At 40.7% G+C, this 23613-nt stretch overlaps 1 protein-coding gene across 2 annotated transcripts in view; it reads left to right on the forward strand.

The window, feature by feature from the left end:
- EPHA4 (EPH receptor A4) overlaps positions 1-23613 on the forward strand; it is a 162948-nt gene that overhangs the window by 116094 nt on the left and 23241 nt on the right. For both annotated transcript variants that reach the window (XM_040228232.1, XM_040228231.1), the window contains exons 6-11: positions 6646-6770; positions 7786-7945; positions 9126-9237; positions 19057-19115; positions 21299-21412; positions 21659-21844. In XM_040228232.1, coding sequence (XP_040084166.1) covers positions 6646-6770; positions 7786-7945; positions 9126-9237; positions 19057-19115; positions 21299-21412; positions 21659-21844 — 756 coding nt within the window. The remainder of the gene's footprint in view (positions 1-6645; positions 6771-7785; positions 7946-9125; positions 9238-19056; positions 19116-21298; positions 21413-21658; positions 21845-23613) is intronic.

The following is a 23613-nucleotide window of genomic DNA, read 5'->3' on the forward strand; positions in this document are numbered from 1 at the left end:
GGTTTCAAGGATAGATACAGCACTAAGGGCAGCCCCTGGCGGGGACTTTGCTTACACTAGTGTGTCTTGGAAAAGGCTGTGATACTGGAGAAGAATGAAGGCAAAGAGGGAAGGGAACAGCAGAATATGAGATGGTTAGATAGCATCACCAACTCAATGGTCATGAATTTGAGCAAACTCTGGGAGATAGTGAAGGACAGAGGAGCCTGGCATGCTGCAGTCCTTGGGGTTGTAAACAGTCAGACAGGACTTAGGACTGAACTACAAACACTGTCTCTTTGGAGGTAACTCTGGTCTTGTCAAACTAGAGAGCTATTGGGGCTCTTTCTGGATTTAGGTTTCTAACTTGAAGGGAATTTAACACCACTCACCTTTGTAGATGAGAAGTCTGGAAAACTATTTACACATGCCCTCCAGATACAGAGGAGAAATATCGAACAGATTATCAACATCCTTATCCAGGGAAAGAGCAGTTTCTTAAAATGCCGTCTGTAACAGGTGTAGCACAAACTAGTTTTCATGTTAACTTACTTTTGAATGACATTTTACAGCCTGTATATTCAACAAAAGTTCAGCAGCGTTGTAAACCCCTTAGGAAACAGAGGCTCCATTTAAAATTAGAATTGTCATTTGCCTCACTCATAATTGTCAATATCTTTGTTAACCTAAATAGCAAAACTGAACCCACAAAAGGTCATCTGAAACAGGTGCAGATATTAAGTTGTTTTAAGGATGACTTACTTTGGATACATTATATCTAGAAAATATTTTGCTGGTTACAAAGAGGTTTTTTTTTTTTTTTAAGATGTGTTTCAACATTTAGTTTACTTTTATTCCTTTGACAAATTTATTGAGCACGGCTGTATGCCAGATAAGATCTTGAATAGTGGACATATAAAGATAAGCCTTGTGTGCATAGGGCATACTTTCTAAAAACTGACATGCCTGCATCTGGGAAGAAGGGGTTTTACAAATGGGTGAACAGAGGTGAGGAAATTTAAGTAACTTGTCCAAGGTGGCAGCTAGTAAATTTCAAACCTGGAATTTTATCCAATATTCTTTTTTAATTCATTGATTCCCACCCCCACCTCACCAAATTAGTAAAATGAGGACTTCATCTGGATCAGAAGGCTTTTTCTTCTTCACCTCATTTCACATGTCCTTAGATGAGCCCCTGCAGAGCCAAGGTGCTGCTGATTTCCTGAATTTTCCAGTCACGTGTACAGCTCTGTTGCCCAACAAATCAATCTTGACCACAATTCCTGAGCCTAAATCGAAATCCTCTGTGGTTCTCTGTAATCCACAATGCAGCCCTCCACATTCTGGCTTCTTATCCCACTTACTGCCTGGCCAAGTGTTTAAAGTTTTTAAACATAAATGCCAACTTAGGTCTACTTTAAATTAAGTTCCACAAGCAAAGACTTACAGGACTTGTGTAGAATGACTGCACGAGGATTGAATGGTTGTATCAGCATGATTTGTAAGTAAAAGAAGAAGGAATGGATGCCATGTTTTGGACTCAAAACTACTGAAATCCCCTTGAGAGTGCTACGAAAAGGTGGTCTCAGACACTTTCATCTCAAGACAGGTAAATGGACATTGAAAATTCTGCTTCAAAAATTTAAAAATTAAGGGCTTCATTAAATTAGGTCACAAATCTTTCTTTAGAAAATACTCTTTTGGAGTTCTTGCCTTTGTGATTTTTGCCTCCATCTGTCATCATTCTCTAACTATACTACTGTTAACTAGCATGACCAGCTCTTCTGGTTGTGTGCTATGTCAAAATATTAGCCATTAAAGGAAGCCTGCTTATGTCCAGGGGCACAAGAGTTTCCTTAAAGCAAACATCTCTTTTATGAAGGAAGTCTGTGGGTAGAGAGGAATGCCTTTCAGTCTAAGATGTGCCTTTTCCTTTTAACGAGCCTACTTACATCAATCCTCAGCTTCCTCTCAGCTCCTTACTCTTCTGCAGGCGTATGGTGCGTCTGAGGACATAGTATGATGAGGAAGTCCCCACCTCTTGGTTCTCCCCATTGCCATGAGGAAACTTGGATAAGAATGTTAGCAGGAACTGTTTCTTCAGTTCTAGAAAACGGACTCTCTAGGTTGGCAATAAAGAGTGCCTTCTTTGTGAGTATGTGTGCATGTTCATTTGCTCATTTGTGTCCAATTCTTTGTAACTGTAGTCCACCAGGGTCCTCTGTCCATGGGATTTCCCAGGCAACAATGCTGGAGTCAATTGCCATTTCCTCCTCCAGGGGATCTTCCTGACCCAGGTATCGAACCTGCGTCTCCTGCATTGCAGGCATATTCTTTATAGCTGAGCCACTGGGGAAGCCTGTCTTCTCTGTAAGACTATTAAAAAATTCTCCATCATTTTTTTTTTTCAGTTAAGAAGCTAATGGATAAGATAGCACTTAATTGGATACCAAAGACTGTATTTAATTTAGTTTTGTTTGCCCTTTTCCATCTTGGCCGTGTTTCATTGGTGCTCCTGAAGTTTGTGCTTGGTGGATGAATGAGTATGGAGGAAGAGCCAAGTCTGCCTTCCTTCCTTAGGTTTGGGAATGTAAACTGGCCCACTGGGAGGCAAGCAGGACCTTTTTTCTGCATGGTCTTTGACCGAAATTCACAGTGTGATTGGCAGCCTTCTTTTGTACTAAGGTGTTGATTTGTCAAAGCTACTAGTAAACCAGGTATTTGGGATGAGCGTTCAAGCTATTATCTTTATTATCTCCTTTTTTAATTCTGTCAGCTAAGGGAAGAACTCTGAGGTTTTAGGACTCAGAATCTGAAACACTTCTAAACTGACTAGAGTTTGGCTGTGTTTACCAGCTTGTGGACATCAACCAATGGTGGCATCAGAGATGATTTTTGGGGAAAACCTAGATTGAATGTTGTGTAGTTCTGAGTTTCCCTGTGTGAAAATTTTCAGTTCTCTCTCAGTTCTTCTGATTTCCCCAAGGTCAAAATCCCAAATTGGTGTCAGGATTACCCTTAATACGTCTCAAACACTGGCTAATCTCTTTTTCTTTGGCAAAGCATTGAGATGCAAGAGCATTTAGGTTTGTTTTTTTTTTTTTAAATATTGTGTTAATTACACTATTATTGCATATTGTTATGGATGCATTATTTATATTTCTGTGGTTACCTGTCATTAATTGCAAGTGATAACTGTGGTGAGAAGTTGTCTTTTGAGAGATAAAGTGTATCGTTTTAAGAAAAATGTTGCTTAAATCATAGTCCAAGTTGCAGAGGGAGGGATGTGGCAGCAACTACATGGGTGGCATGAGAAGACTGGTGCTTGGGAACCACTGGGGAAGGAAAATGATTGAGAAATGCCATTGCCGAATGCCTCCTCCAGGGAAATGAGCCACAAGCAGGCACACAGGCATGGTGATGGCTTCCAGATGTAGCGTTGGAGGCTGTATTGGAAGCAGGCTAGGACAGGCGAGGAAAGAACCCTTATGTGGCTTGTAACATGGAGGACATCCAAGTTGCCTCTTCTCTCCAAAGTGGCAGTGTGACAAACCCCAGTTTGTCCCAAACTGATGTTCTTCTTGCTGGAGAAGCTCTCTCCCAGGGAGAGGAATGGCTGCCCTATTTACTATTACCATACGCTTTCCTGTTTTAGGACTGATTCTCAATCTCAGTTGGTTATGGGTTGCTTTTGTCACCATGGCGTGATAAAAATGCTCTTCTGAAAAACATCTGTTCAGAAAGAATTCAGACTTTACAGCCACACAACATCATATTTTTTGTCAATTACCACGATTTATTCTTCTTTCCTCTTTAATCTCATCGTCCTCCATTATTACTACAGCTGAGTCAGCAGGCACTCTCCTGGTTTACTTTCACGTTTGTGCCTATGAATTCTCCAGGCGGAGTTGCATTAGGATTATTCTATTAGTTAACACGATGATATTGTTAACAGCCTGCCTGAGATTTTGTGAGCGCTCCAGTGAAGCTCATATTCCCTTTGAATGGGCACAGGAACACTGCCGCTCCAACTCTCGAATTGGAAATCACGTTCATTTCCCACATACAGTAAGTAGTTCAGGGATAACCCAGCCAGAGAGAAACCATCTTAGTTAATCAGTGCACTCACTCCAAGGGCAGCCAGGCAATTCTTTCCCGAGAAATCTGTCGATTATCAGGCTCTGACCCAGAACATTTCTGAGCATAAGTTCACATTATAACTTTATGATTTTCCTCCCTCCTGCTTTCTTTCTAACAGCCTCACTTTTCTATTTCATTTCCCCATCCTGACTATCGGAGTTGAAAGAGCCCCTTTTTATGGAGTAGATGCTAAAGTGCTCTGTTAGGCAATATATTTATTACCTGGAGTGAAATGGCTTTTCACAGCCAGGCAACTGTCCTAAACTCCTTGCTGCCTCTACATTTAAGAAAATCACTCCTTGCTTTGCGCTAGACAATGGCTCTGTGTCAAGCAGTAAAGGAAGAGAGAGAGAAAGTGTGTGTGCGTGTGTGTGTCTGTTGGGGCAGGGAACCTTAATACAGCTAATGAGCACATTTCCGGTTTTCATTTTCTTCAGATGTTCAGTGGTTTCCATATGTCTGCTGCATGCAACTCTGTTCACTCAGTTTGGTATTACTAACCTTGGGTTGCCTTTGATGGAGGACATGTGTGTTCACTGTATCGAAGCTTTATGCCTGAGATCCAATCTGGAATAGCTTTGGGAACGGATTGAGGGAGAAGAAGAAATGGGGAAGAGTGTGTATGTGTGTGTGTGTTCATGCGTGGCACACGCGCACTACCATCTCCAGACACCTCTAAAAGAGATGCCAGGCTGTTAGATGGCTGCTTCCAAGAGGTACTCTGCTGAATGAGCTTTAGCAGGAAGATTCCCTTGTGTGACATGTGACTCTGGTGGGTCTGGTTGTGTCCCTTGCCACCGGCGAACCTGTCAGATATGGTCGGGTGGGTTTGCAGCCAGCTCCATTCCACTTGCAGATCATTTATTTTACTTTTTCTCTTTCTTCCCCTCTGAGTTAGGATTTGGAAGTTGTGTGTATTGGGGAAGGGCAGGAAGATGACCCAGCACAGCTCTGTGGTTCCTCAGTGGTCATTTTTGGATGTTTGTTTTCATGTTGTTGTTGTTGTTGTTGTCCTGTCGCCAAGTTGTGTCTGATTCTTTGCAACTCCATGGACTGTAGGACGCCAGGCTTCCCTATCCCTTACCATCTCCCAGAGTTTGTTCAAGTTCATGTGCAGCTTGTTTTCATATATATTCACAATTCAAGAATGAATAAAAAATATACGTTTGATTTAGGACGACCCCTAATCTCTGGTTCTGCAGACCAGCTTTGTTAGATAAGATTGCGCATTTCGTGAATGCTCCCTCTTTTCCTTGGAGGCAGAGCTTGATGACAACTGGCTGGAAATGTGACAATTACAGTGCCGAAGCAAGGGGTTAGTCAGCATGGGCTGATAAATTTCAAAGCTGTGTTTTCTCCCCAACTATGATAAAACACCCAGTGGAGGACAGTTTTTTTTGTCCTTCTTAGTGGAAAGGTTTTCTACTCAACCTGCAAAAGCAGTATTTCAACTCTTGTAAAATAGTTGGAAAATGCCATCCATGTCCTGAGACTATTGTGGCTTTATTTGTATAGTTATGTTCAAACTGGAAACTCTTTACTATAATTAAGCGGTACTTTTATTTATATTGGAAAGTACGTAAATTATTTGCCTTCTGGCATTCCCTGCAGTACCCTTGGAAGAGTTACACTGTCTCTTGCTTGTATAAAAAAAAAAAAATTAAAGATCAGTAAGACAACACTCGATACTTTGGAGGTGGGATGAGATGTAGTTCCTCTGAGCTTAAGAGGAGATTTTCTAAAAGCTTTTATGGCTTGCAAAAAAATAAACAAGCAGATACAGTAGAGTATCGGTTGGGGGCTCAGCTGAATCCGACTCTTTGCAGTCCTGTGGATTGTTTGTAGCCTGCCACGCTCCTCTGTCCATGGAGTTCTTCAGGCAAGAATACTGGAGTGGGTAGCTACGAGGGAATCTTCCCGACACAGGATTCACACCTGGGTCTCCTGCATGGCAGGCAGATTCTTTACCATCTGAGCCACCAAGGAAACAAGCAGATAGCATTCTCTATTGTTGTTTAGTCGCTCAGTCATGTCCCACTCCTTGTGACCCCATGGACTGTAGCCCACCAGGCTCCTTTTTCAGTGGGATTTCCCAGGCAACAATACGGGCGTGGGTTGCTATTTCCTTCTCCAGGGGCTCTTCCTGACCCAGGGATCCAACCTACGTCTCCAGCATTGCAGGCAAATTCTTTTCTGCTGAGCCACTAGGGAAGCCCCAGCATCCTCTACACTATAGCCTTTCTGAGGAATGGCTACAGAAGCTGTAGAGGTGACCCTGTAGGATTGTGAACTTGCTAGACTTTACTTTAGAGATTGTCTTTCAAAGACAGATCATATGCCCCCCAAATGCTGGAGAGAACCATAAAATGGGATGTGTTTGAACTGGGGATGAGGATAATAGGGATCTGGAGGAAGGTAAGTCAATATTTCACAGTTTTCTAAGATAAGATGATATTATTGGCTGATGCCACCAGTTTTTTCCCACTAATGTAAGATATTGTCTTTTCCTTTTTTTGGTCTCAATAGCACCCTCATCCATTGCTTTGGTCCAGGCTAAAGAAGTTACAAGATACAGTGTCGCTCTGGCTTGGCTGGAACCAGATCGGCCCAACGGGGTGATCTTGGAGTATGAAGTCAAGTATTATGAGAAGGTATTACTTGAATGAACAAGGTTCTTCTCCTTTCTCCCTGCTACCCCTCCTCCTTTTTACCCTCCTTCCCTCTTCCTTCCTTCCTTCTTCTCTTTTTCTCTATAGCTTTTGGCCAGTTACAAATTCTGGAATACTAGTAAATCTCAAAGCCAAATGTATTTGGCTTTCCAGTCAAGTCCAATTGTGAATTTTATGCATTAAGTTGCTAATCTTAAAAAATAGAAAAAATACATTATATTCTAATATAACTGTATTTTTTCTTACTAGTCATGAAAGTCAAGATAGCTAACAAGGTCTAATCTATAAACCTTCTATCAGGGAGAATGACTCATAAAAGTTGAAATAATGATCTGTTTAAGTAGATTACTGCTATTCAGAATCAAGGTGTGGATTTTGATGACTTTTAATAGAAAATCGGGGAAAGAAAATTACATTCTGCAGCCTCTTAAAGTTATAGAAAGACATTATTTTTGCAAATAACTCACCTCTTAAAGGATAGAATTCTGAAGAGAGCTGTCTGCATTCAAGGTTGTCGAGAAAATGAACAATTGTCTTCTCTTTCCATTTTAAAGATAATCACTTATTGGTTTCCTTAATAAAAGCAGGAAAAGGACAAGCTTTTTTTTTCCCCATTGAAACCAGATTATAACATTTTTGACATTTTCTAGATGGAAAATAGAAAACAGAAAAGGGACCTTCTTACAGGTGTTATTTCTGTTAAATTGCTGGGTGTGGAGTGAGTAAAGCCACCGACCATCATCTAATGTTCTTTTCAAAAAAAAAGATCTGGATATGGGCAATGTCAATAGCGATCATACCTGAACTTCACATTTCTTTTAACATCTAAGTCACAATAGTGCTTCTAACATTGAACCGAATATAGTGTTTAGAGTTCATCAATCTCCATTTACTTTCAGCCTCTGAGTGGACTGGTTCAGCTGCTTTAATATTGTGTCTAGAGTAAGTGGAGGATTTATTTTGCCACCTTCCTTCATCTTATCCTCTTGTAATGTAGGATCAGAATGAACGAAGCTATCGGATCGTCAGGACGGCCGCCAGGAACACAGATATCAAAGGCCTGAACCCTCTGACTTCCTATGTTTTCCATGTCCGAGCCAGGACAGCAGCTGGCTATGGAGATTTCAGCGAGCCCCTGGAAGTCACAACCAACACAGGTAATGAGTTCTGAGATTCTTTGTACAATCCAGGGCAAATCCTATTCTGTTGAAATCTAAGAGACTGTACGAAATTTTTGGTTAGGCAAACATTTTGTTTCAGAGGCTATTGCTTAAAATTAGATAGCCAGTATCTGTAACATAGAACACCTCTTGGTATTTGGAAAAGACCATTTATCATACCAGTATCTGATCTGTTTTTTCACATGATTGAGAAATATCTTCTTTTTCTCTTGTGCTAAGCCTTTTATAAACTGTGAAAAACAGGATTGTCAGACTGACTAATTGACAGTTGCATAACTATCTTACATTAAGCTGGGGAGTTTTCTCCCTGGGACGATGAGAGAAGGCACCAAGTTTTTTTTTTTTTTCCTCTCCTGTTTATTTCTAGGAATCTGTTCAAAACAAGTCAGATCTTTTTTTATTATTATTATTTTTTTAAGGCCCTCTAGACAACTACATCAATCTTTCAACATTATGAGTTGTACCAACTGGATGATTGAATCAAAATGTTAATAGAGGGCATACCTATGAATAAGCAATTTACATAACTCCCCTTCATAATTAACAAACCAAAACTGAGCCTAGTAGATAAGAAGCTACTGGGACAGAATTCCCTACACCAGTTCTAGAAAATGATTTTATTCACAAATTATTAAATAAAATAAGAAAAAAAAAGAGAAAATTCAGAATTAAATCTGAAGAGGTTTGACATCCTTTGAGATTATCCTGGAAGGCTTCAAGAAGGAAGTGGCTTTTGAGATGGGCAATAATAGGTAGGTTTTTTACTAGTTGGGGTGTGTGTAGGGGGAGAGAGGAGCATTCAAAAATATTGTCCTTTTGGAAATTTCCAAATGTCTTTCTCACTAAGGAATTCATCAGATCCTTGAGTTAGAGTTTAGGTTGAGAGTAGAAAGGAAAAGAAGAAAAGGCAACGAGCGGAAATATTAACCATAGGCTTTCATAAGAATTTTCTGGTTGAAGTTTTTCATGCAATTATAAAAAGAGTGTTTTTGTCTCATTAAGAATGTCTTAGAAAATGCTGTTGCCTGAATACTTCATGAAGAGCAGAGTAGGCTGTGAGCCTTTCAAATGGTTTCAGAGTAGAAACTTGTGACAGTCAGAAGTTCTAACTCTCAGGACCTCACCAAGGTGACGCTTGTGTAACTGTCTTTGCCAGTGCCTTCCAGGATCATCGGAGACGGGGCCAACTCCACTGTCCTGCTTGTCTCCGTCTCGGGCAGCGTGGTGCTGGTGGTTATTCTCATCGCAGCTTTTGTCATCAGCAGGAGGTAAGCACTAAAGCCACTCACTGCCCCCACCCTCTTCCCAGTTTTTCTGAGGGAGCTTTTTGTCTCCTCCACACAAAGCAGAGTCTTTTGATTAGCATCATAAACACAGCATTTGCATTGCCAACTCGCTCCTCTTTGCTTTGATCTCCCTACACCCCTGCTGGAGCTGTGGGCCTTGGTGGCAGCCCTCACTGCAGAGAGTCCTAGAGAGACCCAGCTAATTTCAGGGAACCAAACTGAAAGCAGGCCATTGGGAGCTTTCTAGATTCTCTAGGCTGAAAGGTGTTATATTTATACCTCTCTTAAGCCTGGATTGATGGCCAAAGGCCAAAAAAACCCAGAAAACTTGGGCCTCAACTTTGAGTTCTGCCATCTGTCACCTGTGTTACTTCACCTCTCTGAGGCTTTGTTTCCTTTTTGTGAAATAGGGTAATAAAATACCTGTCTCTAAGAGCTATTGACAGGAGAGTTTTGATAGGCAAAATAGATAATCCAGCACACAAGTGCTGGTTTAACAAGATACTGGTTCATAATAACAGTAACCAAAGCAAGAAAGCAGGTACTATTCTCCATCTTCCCTTAGGGAAAGCCAGAGACTTTTCCAGAGAGTACCCTTTGAGCGCTTTGTGGGCATGGCATTGTTCTTGGAAAAGGATCTAAAACAGCAATTACTTACTCCGAGAGTTTGCAGTCTAACTTGGTACTTGAAAAACAATCTAGAAAAGAGAACTAGAACGAGTTTGACAGCATATTGTTTTTTGACCCAGTTTTTCTTACCTTGTCATCATCTCCACCTACTTTTAACACTGCCTGGAGCCTCCAGAAGAATGGGAGAGGTTTTGGGGGCCCCCCACTCCAGTACTCTTGCCTGGAAAATCCCATGGACAGAGGAGCCTGGTGGGCTGCAGTCCATAGGGTCTCTAAGAGTCGGACACGACTGAGCGACTTCACTTTCACTTTTCACTTTCATGCACTGGAGAAGGAAATGGCAGCCCACTCCACTGTTCTTGCCTGGAGAATCTCAGGGATGGCGGAGCCTGGTGGGCTGCCATCTATGGGTTCGCACAGAGTCGAACATGACTGAAGCGACTTAGCAGCAGCAGCAGCCCGTCTTCAGTGTGTGTCCACATCTAGGCCTTCTTTGTCTCACATGTGGGAACCTTCCCCTTCTCCAACCTTCACCCTCCCTATGCCATCAACTGTTTTATAAGGTGGGGCTTTTAAGAAAAAATGTAGAACCCAGGATGTCAAAATGATCATCTTAATTATAAATCTTTTCATGTTACAGAAGAGGAAGCTGATACTCAGAAAACTGTAGTCCTTGTCCAGAATCACCCTGTTGCTTTAGCAGTAGATCTGTTGCTGAAGCACCACAGTCATGCTTGGCCTCAGGCCACTGTCTGCTGGCACTGTCTCTTTCTGCCTCTTTGGTTGGCCAGCTCACTGATATCAGAACACTGCCTTTGGCTATTTCCACTGGCCTGGGCCAGCCACCATGATTTTCTCTCACTTTATGGTACACTATAATTAGGACGATGACCATACATCTTCGTTTGCCTGGGTGGTTTGAGTTGTCACACGTATTTATTAATATCATGTATCTATTCTCACTCTCCAGAATGTCCTGGAATATAGAGCTCGATCATCATCACGCTCACATAGTACAGAAAAGCTCCTTATTGAGTGTGGGCACCTGCGTTTGTCATTATGACTGTTTTTTCTGATGCAAAGTCTGTTGGAGTACAGCACTGAATTTTGAAGAAGTTAAATCCACCACATTCAGTCCTATTGCTGTCATACACTACACACATACAGACATACATCTAGACATGCCCACTGCCCTCTATATAGTAGTACACCTTAGACTTTGGAAATTTCACCTTGGCCTGAACAGAATCTGAATTCCCAGAGTTCTTTCCTCCCCATGCTTTTGGTTTTGTAAGTCATTCAAGATGGACCTCTTTCTTGTCCATTTGCCATTTGACTTTGTGCATATACACATGTCGGGCTCATAAACACATGAAAATTACACACCTTAATCTCCGTCCATCTGACAGCAGGCCTGATAGAGCAGGATGAGGAGTATATTGAAAGTACATCAGCATTTGCTTTCGGTGTTATATATTCCTGCGTTTGAAATTTTTACAGTGTATATATAAACTTCTGTCATTGGAAAATAAAGATGTTGAATGGGTTGCCATTCCCTTCTCCAGGAAATCTTCCTGACCCAGGGATTGAATTTGGGTCTCCAGCATTGCAGGCAGATTCTTTACTGTTTGAGCCACCAGGGAAGCCCTTTTACTTTCATTACATATTTCTATATTTGAAGTTTTTACATTGTATTTAAACTGCTTGTGTCGTTGGAAAATAAAGACGTTTAAAAGTCCAAAAGAGGAATAAAATCATTCATTACTGCCACCTCAAAAAAATTCTTAACTGAAATTCAACTCCCCAGAATGCTCAGAACCATTGGAGATAACACTTGCTTATAGAAAGTAGAAAGGGAATGACAGAGGATGAGATGGTCGGACGGCATCACCGAATCAATGGACGGGAGTTTGAGCAAATTCCAGGAGATGGCGAAGGACAGGGAAGCCTGGCGTGCTGCAGTCCATGGGGTGGCAAAGAGTCAGACATGACTGGGCAACTGAACAGCAACAGATCTCATCTTGAGTCTTAACCAAGATTTTGGTTGGGAGAATTCTCTAGTTGTAGTCTAGATTTCCTTTAGCATGACTTTCTTTGTTTGTTTTTTGCATTTTAAGTTGCCCTAAATACAGCAGTCAGACAGGAGTAATTAGAAATAGTTTGCCTCATTATAAATGTGTTTTTTTCCCCATGTTCTTCTTTGACAAAAGAAAAAAAAAAGAAAAAGGAAAAGCAGATGAAAATGTAATGCAGGAAGACAAGTTTATTAAAATCTGTAGCTATAGAAAATATCATCACAAGCTTGATGACTTAATTTCCTTTCTGCTTTTATTGAACACTTTATTATTTAAGGCAGGATTGATCGAATTTCCAATTATGAGTCCCCACCTTAGAGAATTGAGCCTGTCAAGTTACCTAGCCATGATTCCTGTACCTTCTTCCCCATTTAAAAAAAATAAGTCACTTTCCAAGGCTGATAAACACTGCTTGGTGATTGGTCCTCAATGGATCACTTTTTAGAAAATGAAATGTCAACCCTTTGGCCTCCTATTGATTCTTCTTTAGTGTCAGACATAAAGCTGTCAAGGAAAGGCTGCCTGGAGCCAGGTAGCTGACAGGCTTTGCAGTGGCGGGTGCACACTCAGCTGATTTTTTTCCGCGTGCAGGCTGTGTGCTCTGTCATGATGACCGTAGATGTTTGAATGGAATAAGATCGGGTGAAGAGAAAGGAGACAGGTATAGTGCAGACCAAAATCTGGTCCATGCTTTTAGTGAGAGTACAAATGGAAGATGGTAAATGGTATGCCTAAAACCCACGCTGCAGTCAGCCATATGGGAAAGGAACAGATAAAATATCCTTGCCTGGAAAAGGATGGGGCTGCTTCTTCCCTCCTAGAACCACAGATGCAAAGTGAAAGTGTCAGTTGATCTGACGCTTTGTGATCCCATGGACTGTAACTTGGCAGACTACTCTGTTCATGGAATTCGCCAGGCAAGAACACTGGAGTGGGTGGCCATTCCCTTCTCCAAGAGCTCTTCCCAACCCAGGGATCAAACCTGGGTCTCCTGCATTGCGGACAGATTCTTTACCATCTGAGTCACCAGGGAAGCCCTGGATGGTCGATAGCAATTTGGATGCAAGAGATATTACCGCTGATATGGTGACTCCCTTTACCTTTGTGTCTCCTAAGATGACAGGGGAGGTTAAAGATGTAAATGAGCAGAGACCCACACAGTGACAAAAATTTTAGTCCTCATGATTAGCTCAAAGAAAAATGCTAGTTTTTGTCATTAAAAAAAAAAATGTCCTCAGGCTCATAGCCAGCGTCCTGCTAGTTTTTTTTTTTTTTTTAAGTATATAACAATTGTTTTTTATTTCACTTTATTTATTTTATACTGAGAACCCTGACCTTTAGGCAAATCAGAGTTAATCTCTGATTTCTTCAATGAGAAGATCCACTTTTTCTTTTGACCAACTTGGAAATGTAAAATTTGGGGATCTCAGTGAAATCATCAGACTTCAAAGTTTATAAATTTTATTTATTTAAAATGATATACGGAATACATTGACTTAGACCTATTATATGTTTTTACCATCCACATTATGTTGAGGAAATTAACTTACATTTTTTATAAGCATCTTTGATCAGTGTCTTCCTGTGTCACTTATCATATAAGTTATAAGTTAAGGATTCTGTCAGCTTTTCAGAGCATGTAATTATATCTACCATCTGGGGTTGTTAGAAGTGCAGCATTTCTTATATTTATGTGATGTTGTTCCTAGAAATCTTCTCCTAGACCGCATATGTACATTGGCAACATGGCACCATTTCTTTATACTCCTGTAGGTGTACATTTGTGGTTGCCACAATGTAACTACTTTATTGCTTTTAAAATTGATTTTTAACTGTTAGCAATGACATCATAAAATGCAGTGATAAGGTCATAACCTCAGGATTAATGATCCTAGTGACTGACTGTGTTAAATTCCTCTGACAACTCCCCCCACCCTTTCCTATTAATAACTTCATCAGTTTACCTCCAGAAGTGTCCTGAATAGTCTTAATTTAGGTTGCTTTAGGTAGTGTGTCTCCCCCAAATAGTATTTTGTTGTTGTTGTTGTTTAGCATGTATGAGAAACACTTTTAAGAAAGGACTAGAATGCAAGACGAGCTCTTCTCTTCTAAAGGACAGTTTGGTGATGAGACACAAGTATTGCCTAATAACCAGCCATAGGTGGCTTTTATACTGATCTGATCATTGCTAGTGCTGCTGGGTTTCTAGCTATGTTAGGGTTATAAAGTACCCCTCTTACCTGAATTAAAGAAAAATAGTGAATTGATTTTTTTTTTTTTTTTTTGGTTGCCCTGGGTCTTCGTTGCTGTGCACAGACTTTCTCTAGTTACAGAGTGGGGGCCACCCTTTGGTTGCATTGCTCGGGCTTCTCATTGCGCTGGCTTTCCTTGTTGCAGCACATAGGCTCTAGGCACAGGGCCTTCAGTGGTTGCAGGACGTGGGCTCAGTAGTTGTGGTACATGGGCTTAACTGCTCCCAGGCATGTGAGATCTTCCCGGACCAGGGACGGAATCTGGGTCCCCTGCATTGGCAGGTGGATTCTTATCCTATGTACCGCCAAGGAAGTTCAGTAATGAATTGATGTTAAGAAAAAAATGAAATGGCTGTGGCACAATTTGTAAAGGAGGGACACGGATGGCTCGGTACGAAATTGCTGGCATCTTGTATATTAAGAATTTGAGGCCTGGAGAAGAGGTTAAACAGTTAACTACAGAAGGTCACACAGCTAGTTAGTTAGTTGCTTGATCAGAACAGGAGTCCATCTCTCCTGACTTCCAATATTGCATCTAGATAGATTATGTTAATGTCTTTTGAACCGGAAAATAGACCTACATCAAATGCTAACATTGACAGTTGTAGCGAACCAGAGCTTCAGGAGTCTCCTCCATGATGTGATGTTGGTACATTTGTGTTCTGTGATTTGATGTGTTTCTAATGCATGCTATTAAGAAGTCAGACTTTGCAAGTTGGTGTTGTATTCTGTAGGTTACAGTTTTCTACTTTGGAGCTGAAACTCTTTTCATAATGCTAAAACAGTTACCATTCAGTCTCTATCTCTCTCTCCTGGTGTCCTAATTGGAATATTATGATCACATAAGAATGAATACACTTAAATGTTAGCCTAAATTGGCTCTGATGAAGTCATGTAAATTTCTACAATTAGGGGGCAGATGGTACTGTGGGAACATTTCTAAACAACTTGTGTGCAATCGTACGGTTCACTTCCACCCATTTCAAAATGTTGCTTGTGAAGAGCATTTAGCCATCATTTGGTGCAGGAACAATGACAGCTTAAGGAAGGGGAGAAAGAAGGATGACTTCGATGAATCTTCGTGGGTGATGCCATTAAACGCTGGAAAGGGTCCTCCTGGAGCCATGCTAGTTATTACATTGCTTTATCTTCTTTAATTTGCACTTTAGCTGAATAAATTACTTACCTTTTGCTAATTAGTTTTGGAACAGTGAACCCCATCAATCAAATCTGTCGACTTGATCAGGGAAGTTAGTATTTTCACAAAAGTGGGGTGTGTATCGGGCCCTGCCACACTTCCCTCCACTATTTTGTTGGTTTTATGGGATAGTCGCGGGGCCAGGAGCAACATGTTGGTTGTGGGGGCAGCACCGGGGGCTCTACCGTTCCTGGACATTGTCTGTTGATGCCCCCATTCCAGTGGGCTTATTCACAGCTTTCAAAGTTTCACCTGCAGACAAATCCCTTTAACTTAGTTGAAAGGTTGTGTATTTCCTTCTGGAGCATTCACTCACAAACCACTCCCCTCTTTACCAATTTTTTGTTTGTTTGTTTGTTTTAATCAGCTTGCCCATATCTCAATAATTAGAAAATCTTCCACAAAGGTTCCCTTCTGTCATTCAGGTGATCTGCCTCTGATGTCAATTTCGCACCCTTTTAGATGGTGTGGTTTCCTGTGGGCTGGCTGACCCAGTGATAAGCTCCAGTGGGCTTTCTTTCTCTGGACAATAACGGACACATTGTCCTACCCTGAACGGAAGGAGAAAGGGTCATCAGCTGACAAAGGGAGAGCAGGACTCAGGCTTTTTAGTTTTCAAGGTATTATTAAGTAGCTAATAGGCTACAATTAGCCTCTGAACAGTAATCCTTGTGTTTCTTTGTCAGCATTCCTTGTACTCCACTGGAGACTTTTCCAAGTACACTCCAAGTAAAGTTTCTTTAAAAATACACCTTCTCTTCTAATTTACTTCCTCCTCCTGTGTTTAGAAGTATGAGGAAGGGACGATCAGGTCAACCTTATAATGAATGATTCTTGCCGTTTTGCGTTTCCTCTGGCTTTGCACAGATTTCATGAATGTGTTGGTGGAAATCAGCATTCCTAGGCTTCTTGAGACTGTTCTTTTCTTCTGGTATCTATCAGGGTTTTTGACGAACTCACTGACAATTTAAAGTTGGGAGAAAAGCTTCCTTGCACAATGCATTTTTTTTTTTCTTTTTCTTTAAAGGAAAGAAATTCGGATCAGTATTCTTGATGTAAAGTGGTTTAAAAGATATACTTGTAATTTTAGATAATGCTTTTAGGAGCTCTGATAAGATATAATCTCCCGGGCTGGCAGGGCCCTATCGCACCCTTGGGACCTAGCCACGCGTTTCCCTGATATAAAATGTTTCCATAGACCCTGACCTAACACTCTTGTATTTCCTTTAAAAGGAGAGGAAAGGGGGGGAGGCTTGGAGGGAACTACATCTTTCATACAAGCGTCTGATTTCAGGTTGTTTAAACCTGTTTAGCTTCTTTGATGAAGTGATGGCTTTTGAGAGCAAGTGGAATCCAATTTAAGTGGATTTACTGATATGAAATGTGCTATTACTTATAATTAACTCTCACCAGATATCATCATGTAACTTCATCTCCACTATGAGAGGCAGTGAGCTGGATGTGGCAGATACACTCCTATATTTGCTGGAGAGTCATGGGTGAATGATTTGCCCCTCTGCCTCCATCGTTCTCATCTGTACAGTGGGACTGAGCATGTGTCTGTCTGCCAGCCTGCTTTCATAGAATTGTTGAGAAGATGCAATGAGATAATAGATGTGAAGGTTCTTTTAAAGGTTAAATGCAAAGTGAAAATGCAAGCTGTTATTTAAGACTGAACGACTTGCCTTCGAGGTGAACTCTAGTAACTTCTCGAGGTCTGAGGTCTGTGTTTACTAAGCTGGTCCCTGCTTTGCAAACAGTTAGGGGAGGAGATAATATGTGTAATGAGAGCACTTTGAAAAGTTAAATGCAGTGTAAAAAGGCAAGGTATTATTATTTGCCAGGGAATTATACACGCAGAGAAACATCTGTAGGCTCCGAGGGTCTGATTGCAGAGCTGGTTCCTGCATTGCTGATAATTTGGAGAGGAATGTGGGTGAGGAGCTGGGATATGTGACTGTGATTGGGCTGTTCTCTGGTCTGTGTGGCCCCCTTTCTTCTATGATCGTCCGGCCCTTCTCAGCTTGTTCAAGGTGCAGGGGTTCAGGTTATCGGATTCAGATAGGACCACACTGCTTCGACCCTCCGTGGCCATCAGGGAATCCTTTGTCACCACAGAGCTTCAGTTTCCACATATGTAAGAGTCTTGACTGACCTCATCTTTAAAGAGCTAAGAAAATTACAAGATGATTATAAACTGCAATGTAAACTTGACATTTTTGGCTGAAACATAAATGCACATATTTTATTCACTAATGTGGTCTCATTTCCCAACTTTAGAGAGCTCTAACATCAACTGAGTTGATTTTCCAGTTTATTTAATATATATAACTGTAGACACAGGGCTTCCCAGGTGGCACTAGTGGTAAAGGACCCACCTACCAATGCAGGAGACCTAAGAGATGTGGGTTCGATCCCTGGGTCGAGAAGATCCTTTGGAAGAGGGCATGGCAACCCATTCCAGTATTCTTGCCTGGAAAATCCCATGGACAGAGGAGCCTAACAGGCTACAATCCATAGGGTTGCAAAGAGTTGGACAGGACTAAGAGAACTTAGCATGCACACAGGGACACATGTGTACATGTATAATGTATCAAGATTAAAGCTTTACATATACTCAACTTTTCTTTTTCCCAAGACTTTTTATAACCAAGTCAGATATCACTCCTATGGGACATTGAGAGTAGAATGCCAACTGTAAGACCATATACTGTTTTTTAGAAAAAAGAATTAGCTACAAATGGAAACTTATTTTTACTCTTGCAGTATTGTCTACAAACTCTTAAGGAATATAATCCAGTATGAAGCAAATATTTACCTCTTAAATTGTCATTAATAATTTAGGAATTTGTATGCAGCAATTGAAGCCAATAACCACAAAACTATTGTTTTAAGGATATCATATAACATGATGATGAGATAATGAGGGTGTGTGTGTGTGTGTGTGTGTGTGTGTGTGTGTGTGTGTGGAAGTGGTTATTGTGGTGAAAGCAACAGGGCTTACTGTTGCTTATCCCATACTGACCATTATTGCCTTGTGCAGAATTCACCAAGGGAAACTTATTTTTTATTTAACTTTTTATTTTGTTTTGTAGTATAGCCGATTAACAATGTTGGGACAGCTTCAGGTGGACAGCAAAGGGACTCAGCCATATATATGTTTCATTCTCCCCCAAACTCCCCTCTTATCCAGGCTGCCACATAATATTGAGCAGAGTTCCCTGTGCTATACAGTAGGACCTTGTTAGTTAGCCATTTTCAATGTAGCACTATTTACATGTCAATACCAAACTTAGAGAAACTAAATGGGGAAATTATATGTGGGGAAATTAGCCAGTAAATTATAATCTATCTACAATACAATAAATTTCTCCTGAAGATTTAAAATTCTAATTATATTATAAAATATTTGCTTTATCACCTCAGTTTAATACTGTGGTTAAGAGTAGAGACTCTGGACTCTGCTTGTATTTGAAACCATTGTTTACTATTAATATCAAGGTGACAAGTTATTCACCCTATTATTTTACCTCCCATAAACCTCAGTTTTCTCATCTGTGAAATGTGTATACTACCTGACTTATCGTAGCAAAGAACTTGTGGTTTACAGCTTCTGAAAATATATATATTTTTTATCTTTTAATAGACGGAGTAAATACAGTAAAGCAAAGCAAGAAGCAGACGAAGAGAAACATTTGAACCAAGGTACAGAAAATTGGGATAAAAGTAATTTTATTTTTAGAGCATTTCTTGTGTTTTCAGTTTAGAAATGTCTAAATAATATTCGTTTGGCTATTAATATTATTTTCTGTTCATGGAATTATCCAAATAATATACTTCAGCATATCTAACTAAAATAGGTGATTGGTGTTTAAGGTGAGATTAAAGATGGAGATTGGAGGATTTCCTTAAATGCTTTTTCCCCTTATTTTACCCTCCACCCTGAAAAAGTTTTGGTAGCTGGCTCAGTTTTGTAGCTTGGTGGCAAGATTTAACAGGTAACAATTTTTCTGAAGTAAAAATTTTGGGGACAAATACAATAAGGAATTGAACACACATGGCAGAATTTGTGCTATGGAAATTGAGACTGTATTTCTTTAGTAGACTTTAGTTATTTTGATGTTCCAAGTGGCTCCAAAGAGTAAATGCAAAGAATTGAATGACTTGAGGAAGATAGAAGACTCTGAAATGGACAGTGGTTAGTGACTCTTCAGGAGTACCATCCACTAGAACTTGCTGATGTGATGGTAGGTCTTTATCTGCACCATCCAATTCATTAGCCAGTGACCACACACTGTAGGATACTTGAAAATTAGCTAGTCGTGAATGAGGAAGTAAATTTTTAATTTCATTTAATTTTAACTAATTTTCATTTAAATAGTACCAAGTGGTTAATAGCTACCTTGTTAGCAGGGGGCAAGGCAGGAAGAATAATCTTGAGAAAGATTTTTTTGGCTAGAGCACACCAAGTGATGAAGGGTCATGGAATATCCAGTAATTTTCCCTTTGTTCATCTTGTTCCTTTGCTAAAAGCACACTTTCTCATTTGCATGTAGTATATAGTTTTAATAACAAAAATGATATAATTTTTTTTTTTTTTGAGATGAGGACAAAACTGACAATCTTAGGAAATCAAAGGGATTGGGCCAACCTGTATCCTGTAACTCTCAGTGCCCCAAAGCTCCAGGAGCTCCAGAAGGGAAAGGCAAGGTGTGAATGCCAGTGGAAAGTTCCCACTAATTTCTAATGCATCTTGTCCCAGACGTTTCTGGCTGCCTAGGTGCTCACATTTCTGAATTCAGCTTACAAGTGACTGTAGGGTGTGGCTGAATTACCCTTCCTGGTATTCAAAGCATTCATGATTCAGCTACAGTATTTTCTTCAACAGAAGTGTCCAGGTGAAATTCAGTGTCTTAACTTACAGCACCTTCTTTCCAAAACTGAATAAAAGTGGAACTCCAGTATAGAGTTTGCATTTTCAAATCCACTAGTAGATTAATTATCCCTCTTGTCCATTTAACCTAGGCTTATTTTGTTTACTGCTATCAATTGTTGGTGGATATGGGGCAAAATGTGATACCTTGTAGCCCGACCGTTCGAAACAGTTTCTGAATCTTCCCTAAGGGAAGAAAGCTGGAGATGGTGCATAGGACTTGAGCAGCTGATTGGGACAATATATTTTTTAAGTCATTTTTGTTGCTTTCAATTATTTATTTATTGGCTGTGCCACGTGGCTTGCGGAAGTCTTAGTTCTCCAACCAGAGATCAAACCCTCACTCCCTGCACTGGAAGCGTGGAGTCCTAACCACTGGACCACCAGGGAAGTCCCCAGGACAACAATGTTTAGCTAACACATTCCAAATTCCCTTGTGGAGACTCTCTTTCCCTCCGCAGGATAGGTGGTTTTTAAAATGTCATCCTTGAAATGTGAAGGCATTCCAGGAACTCTGTAGAGCTACAGCCTCTTACGTAGCAAACAATTCTTGTTTACCTGCTAACAAAACATAGAGCGAGACTTTAAACATTTTCCTATGCTATTTTTTTCATGCTAAGAAAACTTTTCCTGTGCCGAGTATTTTTAGATCCAGAGAATTTCAGTTTATCAGTGGTTCCTGAAAAGTGTTCAGGCTTCCCAGGTGGCACTAGTGGTAAAGAACCCACCTGCTAATGCAGAAGATGTAAGAGACGCAGGTTCGATCCCTGGGTCAGGAAGATCCCCTGGAGGAGGGTATGGCAACCCACTCCAGTATTTTTGCTTGGAGAATCCCATAGACCGAGGAGCCTGGCTGGCTACAGTCTGTAGTGTCACAAAGGTCAGACATGACTAAAGCAACTTAGCATGCACTCATAGAAGTGTTCTGTCAATCTTTTGCATGTCTGTTACTCAGGTGTTAGAACTTACGTGGATCCCTTTACGTATGAAGATCCCAATCAAGCAGTTCGAGAATTTGCCAAAGAAATCGATGCATCCTGCATTAAGATTGAAAAAGTCATAGGAGTTGGTAAGTCTGTATCTATAAGTCTGATTTCTTTGTGAATATTAAATATAGATATATGTGGATTATATAAAGGCTTATGAATATACTGTGTGTGTCTATATATGTAAATAGCTGTGTACCTGAAGTTTCCTTAATCTACATAAAACACCAGCACAGTGCTCAGTGTGTAATAAACACTCCACAAGTGCTATTATTCTTTTACTTTTAATGTGTTTCTGGTTCAGAGTCAATTCTTTTTCTCTCTCAAAGGTGAATTTGGTGAAGTATGCAGTGGGCGTCTCAAAGTGCCTGGCAAAAGAGAAATCTATGTGGCTATCAAGACACTGAAAGCTGGATATACAGACAAGCAGAGAAGGGACTTCTTAAGCGAGGCCAGCATCATGGGACAGTTTGATCACCCGAATATCATTCACTTGGAAGGAGTTGTCACCAAATGTACGTGGGTCGCTCCCTTTACAAAGCCAAGTTAGAAGTTACTGGCAAATTAAACACACATTTTCTTTCCAGGGAAATGACAGATGGAACAGACCCACTGATTGCTAATAGGAGGAAATCAGTGCAGGACAAGTCATTAATCTTGTAGTCAGTTCTAAATGGGTCTGTGCTGTAGGCTGATACTCTATTTCCAAAGCAGCTTGTGTGAGATTTTAGCGAAATTAATATTGCAGATTTTTAGTATGCCTCACCATCTTTCAAATGTTTGCTAGACCAAACTGATTGTCACAGGGTAGGCGCAAGCAGATGGTAAGCAAAATAAATTTTAAGTACTTTTCCTATAAAACACTAGAGAACTTCGCCACACCTTGTGCTCGAAGCTTTGGTTCCAGATGCGAGGAGTGCATCCTGGAAATCTGTTATATTGGGGGATTTGCTTGTCTGCTCGGCCTGATTTATGGCAGTTGCAGTTCAGCACCTATTTCCAGTAACACCTGGTTGAACCTTCCTTTTTTTAGTCCATTAGCATTCGCTGAGCCCGTGAACCACGCTTCAGTTAAAATACGACACAGCTCAACAGATGCATTTTGCGAAGCAAACCCTGAATACATCTGTAAGGCTGGCTAAGACCCACTTATAAAGCACCACATGAACAAGGCAGGTGAAATGGTTCCTATTGAAGATGGCTATATTCCAGAAGTCTTAGTACCTACTACAGTTACTACAAGTCAAGGATCATGTAAGCCTGGGGCTATGTCTCCCAGGAAGCCAGTATACCATTTGATTCCAGGTGCCTGGGAAAAGCGTCCTCCATCAACCGGTGCAGAGTGGTGGCTGCAGTGGGTGAAAGTGGGGGCGATTTAAAGAGTATATACATTGGACATTAGGTCTGGGGCAAAGAGGTCAATAACGTGCAAGGGTACACAATCTTTAGGCAGGGAAAATAAGGAATTACTAGAAAGTCGCGGCAAATATACATTCATTTAAAGGTCCTCATACTTCATCCATCAGATTTCTGGAAAACTCACTGAAACACTTTCCTGGACTGCATCCTCAGAGGTTTGATTCAGTGGTTAGGGGCCCATGAGCTCACAATCTAAAGAGCTCAAGGTCAGCCACGCTGTAGTCCCGGGGAGTCTTTGAGCCTCTTTGGCCTCGTGACCAGAGATTTGCACACCATCTTCTGCTGGTAAATTGTGAGGTCTTGACCGGTTGCTCAAGCTCTCAGTTTCCTCATCTGTAAAATAGACACAAAAATAGAACTTGCATTATAAGGTTGTTTTGAATGAAATATTTAGAGTGTATAGCATAATGCTTATATAGCCAATTAAAAAAAAAAAAAAAAAACAAGTGTTAACTGGTACTGTTATGTCTTAAGAAGTACATCTTTCCCTCAGCTTTGGAATCCTTCAAAAAAGGAACCTTGGTGCTAAGGGTATATAATTTTCCACCTAAGGTGAAGGCTATAATTAGCATAGAATAGCTCTATTTGCTTTTTAAGATTAGTTTTACAGACAGGATTTTTTTTTTTTTTTTTTTTTTTTGTAGCCTGTGGCCTCTGGGCTTGCCCGGAGCCCTTCACTTCTTTAATTAAAAGATAACATTCCCTTTAAATACTTCTGCAGGTCCATTTTCTCACAAGGAGGCTCTGTTCAGCTTGGGGTGTTTTTCCTGGGGCAGACAGTGATTTTTGTAGCACCTCTGCAGAACAGAGAAGAAACAGGGGATCTTTGTGCTAAAATCCCACCGCGCCTCTCTAAAACCCGTAG

This window comes from Oryx dammah, unplaced genomic scaffold, assembly GCF_014754425.2.
Source record: "Oryx dammah isolate SB20612 unplaced genomic scaffold, SCBI_Odam_1.1 HiC_scaffold_27, whole genome shotgun sequence".
Classification (NCBI taxonomy): domain Eukaryota; kingdom Metazoa; phylum Chordata; class Mammalia; order Artiodactyla; family Bovidae; genus Oryx; species Oryx dammah.